General features: G+C 44.7%; 1 protein-coding gene across 1 annotated transcript in view; it reads left to right on the top strand.

Moving 5' to 3' along the window:
• The window catches only part of SLC12A9 (solute carrier family 12 member 9), a 125001-nt gene that overhangs the window by 43907 nt on the left and 68702 nt on the right, over positions 1–12392 (top strand). The window contains exons 7-8 of the mRNA XM_020811489.3: positions 1821–1978; positions 6231–6313. Coding sequence (XP_020667148.3) covers positions 1821–1978; positions 6231–6313 — 241 coding nt within the window. The remainder of the gene's footprint in view (positions 1–1820; positions 1979–6230; positions 6314–12392) is intronic.

Raw genomic sequence — 12392 nt, 5'->3', positions numbered from 1 at the left:
GAACAGCGTATACCTTTGCTTGGAATATGCTCACGGTAAAAGGCAGCAACAGCACAATTTAGTTGCAGCATTTTTGAGGCACATCTGCCTGCAGGGCACCCCCTTTTCCTGTACTCATGTGGTGTGTGTGCTGTTTGTGGGTCATTTCTGATGCCATTGGCATTAGCACTGATGGCCTTTTTCCTGCCTTGACTCCTCCTTGTCCTCCATGCTCACATCTTTATGCTATGTTTTTCTGCCTTGACTCCTCCTTGTCCTCCATGCTCACATCTTTATGCTATGTTTTTCTGCCTTGACTCCTCCTTGTCCTGCATGCTCTCTTCTTTATGCTGTGTTTTTCTTCCTTGACTCTTCCTTGTCCTCCATGCTCACTTTTTTATGCGATGTTTTTCTGCCTTGACTCCTCCTCATCCTCCATGCTCACTTCTTCATGCTATGTTTTCCTGCCTTGACTCCTCCTCGTCCTCCATGCTCACTTCTTTATGCTGTGTTTTTCTGCCTTGACTCCTCCCCATCCTCCATGCTCACTTCTTTATGCTATGTTTTCCTGCCTTGACTCCTCCTTGTCCTCCATGCTCACATCTTTATGCTATGTTTATCTGCCTTGACTCCTCCTTGTCCTCCATGCTCACATCTTTATGCTATGTTTATCTGCCTTGACTCCTCCTTGTCCTCCATGCTCACTTCTTTATGCTATGTTCTCCTTGTTGCAGAATTTTTGGTTAAATTCCTTTACCTGCGCAGCAAAAGTTCAGGGATTCATAGAGCACAGAACAGTTTCAGGTGCCACAGAGTAACAGTCCACCCCCTTCCTCATTCACGGGCACTTAACAGTCTCAGCAACTCGCTCTGAAACGTCAGTAGCAGAAAAAAATCTCAAAACCCATTTCATTTGCTTACAGATGTGAATAGATTAGACAGCAAGCTAACAACACATGACTGTTTTCCACAAAAGACTTCAACAGATTAAAAAGGGAAAGAAACACAGATGAGAGAGTCTTTGAATTCAGAGGCAGGGAAGGAACATTGGTTTCATGCTGGGTAGATAGTCCATCACCCCAGCCAGAAAGGTCCCTCTCAGCCACACTTATGAGAGGCAGCATGTGGGGCTATAAAAAACTTTGGCACTCCTGGGTGTATCTTCTGTGTGTGGGTCAGGGTGAGAAACGTTGGATTCTGCCCCAGAGAGAGAGAGAGAGAGAGAGAGAATGGTCTGCTCGTACCTGCAGTTTGCTCCATGCTGGTCCATGACATCATGTATTTTGTTAGGTTTCGAAGTCCCACGAGACTTTTCTTTTTATTTCAGCAACCGATAGAATCCGTAACTCCAGGGGAAATTCCTCTATTTCGTAATAGAAAGGATGGTTCCACTTTAAAATACTGCATTGCGCCCTCCCTTCTCCCAAAAAATCCTTCCAAGCCTTAAAGTTCTACTGTATTTTTCCCCTCTCTTTTTTTTATACATTCCATTGCCCCTCTTGGTGGAAATGTCTAGGGGGAAAAGGGTAACCTTGCTGGTCTTCTTTACAGAGGCATCTGCGCTCCTGAAGAGACGGCTCCCCGTTCTCAAACTCTTACGCCCAACAAAAAGTTCAATGAAGTGTATTTTGCTTGATTTTAATGACCTTACAATTGGGTGGGTTGATAGGATTTTCTCACTGTTCAGCGAAATGCCGATTTATCTGTTTTGATTCTTTTTTTAAAAGTTTGTATGCCAGATATATATATTTTTTAGTGGAAAGTTTATGAAATAAATTTATATATTTATTTGACAGCTGACCCAGATGATCTGTTTGGCTGTTTTTTCCTCTTCTTTTTAGGCTTCTCCTCCAGAGAGATTACAGCTTCTTGAGGGACATCAACGTCTGGCCCCCTTTTGTCATCATTGGGGTCTATTGCTCTACTCTCTCGGCGGCCATGAGCAACCTCATTGGTGCCTCTCGGATCCTCTATGCGCTGGCCAAGGATGATCTTTTCGGTAAGCGATCCTTAGCGGCCTCGGCTGGGTTCTGCCGTCCCTTCCTGTTGTTTTCATCAGTGGCTGATGGCTGCCCCCAGAGAGTGGCCTTCTCAAAGTGGGAGACTTCCAGTGGCCCCCACTCCCTAGCAAATGGCAGTGTGGCCAGCGGCCATTGTACATGGCCATGGTGGTGGGGGACTTTGGATTTTGTAGTCCAGAAAGGTAACTTTTCCAAGCTCTGCCTGCAAGCACCGATGCCCGTCACGATCCCCATGGATGCTAAAACGCAGGACTTGGCATCTGACGTGGAAGGCAGCGTTCTTTCCTTTTTTTAAAAAAAAATCGTCAGGATTCCAGTCCTCTTTGAGGACAAAGAACAGCTTTGGAACAGGAAGCGGAGCCTAGCGGAAACGAAATGCCCCGCTCTGTGCACTGGGTGGGGATGATAACCCTGAGCTCCTTAACGCGCCTTTGTCTTTGGGATTACCAGAAAGTATCTGTAAATCCTTTCGAAGGCTCCAAAAAACATTGTGTCGAGGCTGAAGGATTGATGCTATTTTTGAAATAGGTGGGAGGTTTTAAGGGAAGAATGCGGTTGTTCATCTTTGTACTCTGTTTCCATTTTTCTCCCATTCCAGCCCTTAAGAAAGTAGTAGGAAGAGCAGCAGAAATGACTGCAAATGTTTGAAAATATTTAGAGCAAAAGCAGTGATTATGGTCCCTCTAAATTCTGCATACCTTTTGGGTTTTCTGGGACTGTGTAGATCTTATGGGGCGGGAGGTACAGTCTTTCAATATCTAGCATCTCGTACGTCAGTCTGGTTTCACTTATAGGCTAAGTTGCTTTCTCCCAAGTCTTATTTCGGCCTGATCTAGTCTGGTACGGTCAGCAGCTTATTTTCAGGATATCAAATTAAAGCACTCCTTGTCCCTAGTTCTCTAAATTGTATGAGGTTTTTTTAAAAAAAAACTTCTTAACTGTTAGAGCAGTACAACAATGGAACCCGTGACCTCAGGGGGAGGTGGTGAGCGCTCCAAGGCTGGAGGCTTTCAAGGGAAAATGGGACCGCCGTCTCTCAGAGCTCCTTTGAGTTGGAATCCTGCCGTTGAGCAGGGGGTTGGACTCGATGGTCTTGTAAGTTCCTCCCAACTCAATCATTCTATGATTCATCTCCGTAGGTTTTTTCATCTTTGAGGGATTTTTTTGCACTGGAGCTTGTTGTTCTTTAGTCGTTAAGTCGTGTCCGACTCTTGGTGACCCCATGGACCAGAGCACGCCACTGCCTCCTGGAGCTGGGTCAAATTCATGCGAATGGCTTCGATGACACTGTCCAGCCATCTCATCCTCGGCCGTCCCCTTCTCCTCTTGCCGTCACACTTTCCTAACATCAAGTGTTTTTTCCAAGGAGTCTTCTCTTCTCATGAGATGGCCAAAGTCTTGGAGCCTCAGCTTCAGGATCTGTCCTTCCAGGGAGCACTCGGGGTTGATTTCTTTCAAAACTGGTAGGTTTGTTCTCCTTGCAGTCCAGGGGACTCTCAAGAGTCTCCTCCAGCACCACAATTCAAAAGCATCAATTCTTCGGTCCTCGGCTGGAGCTCCTGAGCACCAAAGCGGTTGTGTCCAAACGTGTTGTTCTCTCCCTCCAGTTCTCTTTCCACCCTTTTGGTTTCCCCTTCCTTTCCTCTTTGGTTAAGTTTCGCTTGTGCTTTTTAGACCGCATTGCCCTGGCCTTCCACCACAGCCCCACCTTTTCTCTCCGTGAGCAGCTGAAGTCTTGGCTAGTTCATCCAAGCAAATACTTCCGGCCTCATCGTTGCACCGTGGCTCCCAAACCCCCTGTGGTGGGTGTTTCTCACGTGGCCTGCCACGAGCCAGAAAGCCTGAAAGAAGCAGGACAACCGGCTCTCTGGGTTGTCCTCTATGCCCTCTTCCTTTCTTCCTCCCTGGCTTTTGTCTGGTGGCTTCTCTGTTCCAGCGTTTGGCAGTCCTTCAGAAGTCCTCTCTTCCCCTGGCGGTCTGCCTGGGCTTTCTGGAAATCAGCAAGAAACTCTCAGTTCGCTCGGTAGGGCGCTGTTCACGTGGCTGTGATCTGGAGCTGAGCCCTAAGCATCCTGGAGGCTTTTTGAGGTTGATCCAGGGAGTTTCACTGGAGCTTGCCTGGACGTCCTTCTCTGGAGAAAGGCAGGGGAACATCTGTTTCTTTCATGCTTCTTCATCCTGGCAAATCTTCCAGAGCTTAGGACTTGCCTACCTGGATGTTCCAGAGAGAAATTGAAAGACAGGCTTCTGGGAAGAGAGGAAAGCAGCTTTATCACAGAGTCTCAGGCTGTTGCCCCCTCTGTCTTAGATATTGCTCATGCTTACTGGCAAGGCTTTGTGAAGCTCCAGGCAGAGGCTGGCTGAGGTCCAACTTCATCTGAAGGTCCCAGAGATGGAAGGCAAGGACCATCAGCAGGTGAAGCCATGGCTCTTCGACCAAGCAGAAGCATCTCCTAGGCCCAGGGCAGGCCATCTCCAGAGATCCGGGGAGGAGGGGGTCACACACTCCCATCAGGAACCTCTGGAAGCTGCTCCAAATATTTTCCTACAAAAATGCATTTGTTTTTTTTTAAAGGAAATGCTTTCTTACGCCCTCTAGTGGCCATTTATTTATTAATGAATGACTTATCTGGTTATGTAGGAGTCCCACTAGTCCCAGGGACACCCCCCCCCCAAAAAAACAGCAACATTTATCTTTGCCCCCATAAGGAGACATTTAGAGTCAGGTTGAAAAAGAAATCAAATGTTGGAAACTTGGGGGAAGGTTGGGTGGCCTCATTTGGGCCTCTGGGAGATGTGTTCTCACCCATGGGCTGCATGATTCACACCTTTGGTCTAGATGGACAGGATAGAAATCCAGTCAATCAATCAACCAACCAACCAACCAACCAACCAACCAACCAACCAACCAACCAACCAACCAACCAGCCAACCAACCAACCAACCAACCAACCAGATAAATAAATAAATAAATAAATAAATAAATAAATAAACAAACAAATAAACAAACAAACAAATAAATAAATAAATAAATAAATAAATAAATAAATAAATAAATAAATAAATAAATAAATAAATAAATAAATAAATAAATAAATAAATAAATAACTGGATTATTTCTTGGGTTACAACTTTCAGAATCCTCTAGCCAGGGTGGCATAGAATGGGGTGTTCCCCTGTGGCATTTCTCCCCATTTTAATGGACTAGGCTCAAAACGGCAGAGAACTCAACTGCATCGGGGCCACAGCCCTACCTCTAAGGAAGCTCCTTTGCTCACTAGTTTTGGTAACCTTTTGGGGGACGTGGCTGTTAAAGCAGGAGTAGGCAGGAGCTAAAATGGGATCTACAGGTAAAATACATTACCTGGGCAGCAAAGGTTTTAGGCGCTCCCACGGGCTTCACTAGGGCTGTTAATGGTGCTGATGAAGCATTGACGGTGCAAACCTGGAGGACAGAATTATCATTTTAAGACTTTTCTCCTCTCCCCTTTGTCCTGTCATGCTCCAGTAATAGCAGCGCAGTATAATAAAAATAGCACCGTGATTCATGAGTTCTTTCATAATGACTGCAAATCTGACAAACAGCACAACTCTAAGACTGGAAATGGAGATAATAGAAAGCCACTTTAGAATGTCTGGTCAAGTCATAAACATTTTGATTTACTGCTAGAAGAATTACAGAATTCTGTTCTGAAGATGTTCCAGCATACGGGGGCCACCACAGAAAAATCTGCACCGTTCTGGCATGGTGCCCTGCTTCCTAATTGACCCTTTCCTCTGAAGCTTGTAATAAATACACTTTGATTAGATTTGCACACGAGAAGAAACAAAGGTTCCTCAGAATCAGAATCGTTTGTGTTTCAAACCGGTGTTCCTCTGTCACAGCAGGCATCTTGCCTGAGAAGACACTGCTCATTCTCTCTCCTTCTTGCTCTCAAAGGAAGGCTTCTAAGGTGACGCCCAGCATGTGCTGTTACGCTGCGCACTAATATGTGTTTTAATTAAAAATAAAAACCTTGAATACAGGCCAATGAATTCATGGAACATTGCAGCCATTATACGTATGTGATGAACCTATAATAGAATAATTGGAAGCTATCTCCTGGGGCCCTGCATGTTTCCTGTATCCTCCAAATACTCTTTTTTTATATAAATACCAATATATGTAAAAAATGGTCTGATGTGTTGTTCTCTCCCTCTCTCTTTGTTTTTTTTTAATGTCTGGGATAGGTAAAGCCCTAAAACCTGCAAAACGGACTTCCCTTGGCGGGAACCCCTGGGTAGCTGTGGTCTTCTCCTGGATTCTCGTACAGGTGAGTATGGACATTCCCGTGCTATTCTTTGGTGTGGAAGTTCTCGAAGAATGGCATGTCTGTGATATGAGCAGCTCCCAACGGCAGAAATGGACATTTCAGGTTGTTGGAAAAGAAAAACCTTTGAGGGATGATCGTGCATTGATCTTAAGCGATAGTTTAGTTTATTTTATTTATTTATTATTGGATTTTTTTTATCCCGCCTTTCTAGACAAATGTCTACTCAGGACAGCTCACAATATATTGTACATAAACAACTTAAAAACAGCAATTAAAATCTACAAGTTACTATAATCAAGATGGGATAAAAAGCAAAACAAAGAAAAGTAAAAGTCAAGTACAGTGGTGCCTCGCATAACGAGTGCCCTGTTTAATGACAAATCCGCATAGCGATGCGGATTTTGCGATCGCTTTTGCAATCGCATTGCGATGTTCTGAATGGGCGAAAATCGCATTGCGATGATCGGTAAGCGTTTCGCTTACCGATCTTCGCATTGCGATGTTTTAGAACAGCTGATTGCCGGTTCCAAAATGGCCACCGGATCAACAAAATGGCCACCCACAGCGTTTTCACGCCGATTCCTCGCTTACCGAGGGGGTGAAAATGGCGGCCCTATGGAGGATTCCCGCTTAGCGGTGAGTTTATCCCCCATAGGAACGCATTAAATGGAGTTTAATGCGTTCCTACGGGGTTTTTATATCCATATAGCAATGTTTCCGGATAGCGACGATTTATCCGGAAAGGATTATCATTGCTATGTGGGGCACTACTGTAAAAGTAAAAGTCAAGTTCCACTCTATTCTGCTTTGGTCAGACCTCAGCTAGAGTCTTGTGTCCAGTTCTGGGCACCTCAATTCAAGGAGGTTGACAACCTGGAACGTGTTCCAGAGGAGGGCGACCAAAATGGTCAAAGGTCTGGAAGCCACATCCAATGAGGAGCAGCTTAAGGAGCTGGGAATGTTTAGCCTTACAAAAAGAAGGTCGAGAGGGGACAGGATTGCCGTGTTTAAATATCTGAAAGGATGTCATGTCGAGGAAGGGACAGGTTTGTTTTCCACGGCTCCAGAGACTCGGACACGGAGCAATGGTTTCAAACGACAGGAGAAGAGATTCCACCTGAACATTAGGAAGAACTTCCTGATGTCAGAGCCGGTCGGCCATGAAATAGGCTGCCTCGAAGTTTGGTGGAGTCTCCTCCTTTGGAGGTTTTTAAAGCAGAGGCTGGATGGCCATCTGTCGGGAGTGCTTTGATGGAGTTCCTGCATGGCAGGGGGTTGGACTGGATGGCCTCTGTGGTCTCTTCCAACTCGGCGATTCTGTGATTCTATGTGTGAGTGTCAGAGCTGAACTTTGCTCACCTCCTTGAGTTTGCGGGTTAGTTTGTTTTGTTATTGATCTGCAGGACTTAACCAGGCGATTCCTTCTAATATCCCTGCAGACCCTTATGTAAGGGCAGTAGCATGTCTTTTGCTCTGACAACATTGTCCTTTTAGGCATGCACTTCTTTCAGATCTATATGCCTGTGAAAATGTGTAGATGCAAACAAAATCGTACTATTTCCCTATTGGCCCGCCGTAAAGCAAAAGCAAGCCAAAATGCTAAAGGCAGATTGAAGCGACCTGACAGTATGTTGGAATAAATAAGATTGCCTTTTGCTGTTCAGAATGTTCTGCTTCTAGGTAAAGAGTCTTGTCTAGTGAAGTCATGTGGACAAGAGTTTAGCTCTTCAGTTCCCAAATGTTTCAGCATCGTAGCTCTCTTTTTTTCATTTCGCTATGGCTTCCCACCACCTCCATACCTTTTCACCAAAAAAATCCGTTTGTTTGCAATTAAAAATAAATGCAAAAAACACCCGAAGAATTACCCTAAATTAAAAATGACCACCAATCATTTTCCTGGTCACAGAAAAGTTAATAAAAATAGAATTCAATTTAAGAAACAGCAGAAATGAAACAAAATGAATGTAAAAGAGGAACCAAAGATTGGTTTGGTTTAGTATGTGAAGCAGAAAATAGAGATAGAAAGCTTTGGGACACCTTAATGACTAACAGATTTATTTCAGTGTGAGTGATTATGGACTACAACCCACTCAGGTACATGGGGTGAAAATGTTCTGCCACGGTATCCCTTGTGCGGGGTGGGGATGTAATGAAGAGGTGAACTGGCACATATAATGAATTTTCAAAGTAGCAAAGCATTAATTAGCACATGGACTGAGTTTTCAAAGTGTTGATTACATGACCATTTTGGTAGTCAAGTGTAATGAGTTTTGAAAGTGTTGATGACATCCACATTTTAATGGTCTACTGCATAAGCCTATGTCTGTCTTGGAAGTGCAAAGTATTATATTTTAGGAAATGCTCGGGGGGGGGGGTGTCCCCCTGGATCAGCTTCTGATTCTGAAGTTTTGCCAAGATAATTTTTTATTTTGTCTTCATACATGGCTGTAAGGAAAACTAGCTTTTAAATATGACACCCACCCACACAAGAGTTAAAAAGCCCCAGTCTTTATTCAAGCCTTTAGATGCACACTCAAATTGATGGATGTAGCCCAGTTAATTTTTCCCCTCTCTCAAAATCTCCATTTATAATTCCTTTTATAATTTAAAATTCCACGCTTTGCTTTCTTTAGTAATGGCCACTCTGAGATCTATCGCGGTGTCATTAAAGGTTGAAGTATTCTCCAACCGGCATTTGGGTTTTGCCATTTCTGGTGTCAAATGTCCCTTGGTTTTCCTTGTGTGGTCATTGTCCTGTTTTCCCTGTGGACTGTGAAGAGGGACGTTGCTGGTAAAGGAGGACACAGATCATATGAGCAGATCAGCCTGTCAGGAAGCCTCTGAGGTTGTGAATGGCCTTGACTCACTTTGGTGCTGCCAGATCAAATAGGTCTTCTAGGTGTGTAGTAGTGCTTTTAATCTCCAGATCTTTTAGAGGAGGTATGAATATAAATCCATTAGATAGGTGACGGTAACTGAGGAAATACCGTATTTTTCGCTCCATAAGACGCACCTTTCCATAAGACGCACCAATTTTTAGGAGAAGAAAACAGGAAAATATAATCTGTTTTCTTCGCTCCATAAGACACACAGATTTTCCACCCCCCCTGTTTTGTGGGGGAAATGTGCGTCTTATGGTGCAAAAAATACGGTAATTAAGATGTTCTGGACTGTGAAGAAGAAGGGAAGGCTGGAGAAAGCCTTGATAGAGCATGTTATGCTGAATTTGGGCCAGGTCTTAACCTTCACATACATGAAGGCTGTATGTAGAGGGCTTGAGAGAGTTTCTTTGGGTTTTTTTATTAAAGGCATTTTAAGGAGGGAAAATATTTTGGATGTGGGTATGATGCAAGTCCATCCTGTCCCAAGCCATGTATTTTTCTGTATCCTCAGATTTCTGCAGGTTGCATGTCCCCTGCTTTAGCAGAAGCAGAATACATTCTCTCTTGCACTGTAGGGAAGTGGGGGGGGGGGAATTCCCCTTGGATTAGACTCTTAGAATCTCCCAGCAAAGCCAGTGGGGAACTCTGGGACTTGAAGTGAAAGAAATGGCTTTCTTCAGCTTTGTTCTTTACAAGAGTGTAGGAAGCTGTGTCTGAGTCTAGTTGTTCCGGCTCTGATTGGTAGCAAATGTCCAGGCTTCCCCACATTTAAGACATAGTTAAAAATAGTAACTAATACAGTAAAACCAACTGCAGAATAAAAAGCCAATCTATGTTGAAAGAGAAGACTCCCTGGAAAAGACCCTCATGTTGGGAAATTGTGAAGTCAAGAGGAGAAAGGGACGACGGAGGATGAGATGGCTGGACAGGGTCACCGAAGCGACCAACATGACTTTGACCCAACTCTGGGAGGCAGTGGAAGAGAGGAAGACCTGGCGTGCTTTGGTCCATGGGGTCATCAAGAGTCAGACAGGACTTAACGACTAAAAAACAACAAATGTTGAAAGGGGAGAACAAAGAACTGTACAGATTAAAAAGTAGGTTAGTTAGTTCTTAGCATCCTTCAGTTTTGAGAGACTGTTTTTTGCTTTAAAGTTCCAGTAACAAATACAGTAAAATCTGTAGCTAAATGAATGGAACAATAAAAACAGTAAAATTCTTTGAACAGTTCATTTTTTTAAAAGGGTAGCTTACAATGTTAACAATTAGGAAAGTAATAAGCAAATGACTGCATAAACAAAGAGGCCAGGCTTTTTTGGGGTAGTGGAGATATTCAAGAGTGGAGCCTACCCAATCTCAAGATCTGGAAGGTGCCAAAATTCTTAGCTCTGGTTCAGACGAACAGTTCTAGTAATGCACTTTTTGTTTGCTTGTTAGATGCATTTGCCACCCTTTTGCCTCACTTGTATCACAAGGAATTCAAGACACTGTATAGTGTTCTCCGCATCTCTACTCTTTTTACACTCACAGTTACCCTGTGAGGTATGTTGGGCTGAGAGACTAGGCTGATTGAATTCCTATTCAATCAACAAACTTGTTGATCGAATAGGAATTTTAATCAGGTCTTCCCACATTTGTTTGGGCACTGAAGGGCACCTGAGTGACCCAAGGTTAAGAACCACTGACCTAGAGGCAAAATCCGGAGCCGGAGTCCCGAAGGCAGTTCTTGTCATTCTGCCAACTCCTGTGATGTTGCTGGAACCAGTTGTATTGGCTCTTGCCTTTCCATTGGACCACTTCAGCGATGTGGAGAGGGGGGATCTGCTGCTTGGGTAACAGCCTATCCTCCATATTATTTTACCCAGGCTTCATGCTCTGGAGAGGACACTCCTCGATTCAGAGTATGTTACCATAGTCTCTCGAGACTGAAGGATGCCTATAATAAGGAAGGTAGCATGCTCTGTATGGAGGACTTGGAACAGCGTCTAGTGTGGCTGAGAAGGCCGATTCGAGAGGGACCATCCCTTCCACACTGAAGACAAATACAATCCGTCCCCTTTCTAGCTCCCTTATTTGGCTGGTTTCGGGACGGCCTCTTTGCCTTGGCAAAACTAGGTATGCTTTTTAAATTTTTTACCGGAAACCTACTGGTGTTTGCAGAATGGACCATGGCAGATTGAGGAGATGCTGGGATCCATCTCACTTGTAAAGTTGGGCACTCGATAGAGAGGCATGTCCCTTATCCTGAAGTTTAAAAGAAGAGGGAACGGACGGTACCTCTCTCAGGAAGAAAGATCCACAGCATGAGTTTATTTATATATGGCATTTTTTTAAATCCTTTCTTTCGGGTTTCCTCTTGACGCTCAGCAGAACAACCTTGCAAGGTAGACTGACTCGAAAAAAAGTGACCAGCTTGTCGGGCTTGACAGACGAGCTCATAGGCTTGAGCCTCACATCGTCCTTCCACCTTGTGAACCGCCTGCTTCTTCTTCCTGCGTGCCTGACGTGAGATCTATATCAAGCACACCTGGAGGCATCCCCAGTGCTTTAAGCAATTGGTCTGATGCCGTGTGCAGATGTGTCAAAGCGAGATGCGCCGCTCCGCCTCGGAGACAGACGGTGGCGCAGCACCCGGGAGACGCCCGTCAGCTAATCAGCTGGAGTAACCCTCCCCTGGCTCTCGTGCACTCTCTCCTGCTCTCTCAATAGTGCCGTGCCGCTTCGCCAAATTGGACAAATACATGTAATGCAGAAAAAATTGCCCCATTAGCTGGCAAAGGAACATTGCAGTCCTCTCAGAAAGAAGGCGGGGGGGGGAGGAGGGGATCCATCAGGGGCATCGGGCCCAGTTGAAATTGCCGTGGATCAGGAAAGAGTGAAAGAACTGGGCAGGTTTAGCCTTGAGAAAAGAAAACTGAGGAAAGAGAGGATAGCACTCTTGAAATCCTTGAAAGGTAGTCCTACAGACGATGGACAGGATCCGTTCTCAATCATCCCAAAATACAGGACATGCAACCATGGGCTTAAGCAACAGAAAGCCAGATTTTGGCTGAATATCAGGAAAAACTTCCTAACTGTTAGAGCGGTACGTCAAGGGAACCCATGACCTCAAGGGGAGGTGGTGAGCATCCCAACAACAGTGGCATTTCAAGAGAAACTTGGACAAGCATCTGCTTTCCTTTGGATTCTTGCCTTGA

The sequence above is a fragment of the Pogona vitticeps genome, chromosome 3 (genome assembly GCF_051106095.1).
Source record: "Pogona vitticeps strain Pit_001003342236 chromosome 3, PviZW2.1, whole genome shotgun sequence".
NCBI classification, from domain to species: Eukaryota; Metazoa; Chordata; class Lepidosauria; order Squamata; family Agamidae; genus Pogona; species Pogona vitticeps.
This window is presented reverse-complemented; position numbering and strand designations above follow the sequence as displayed.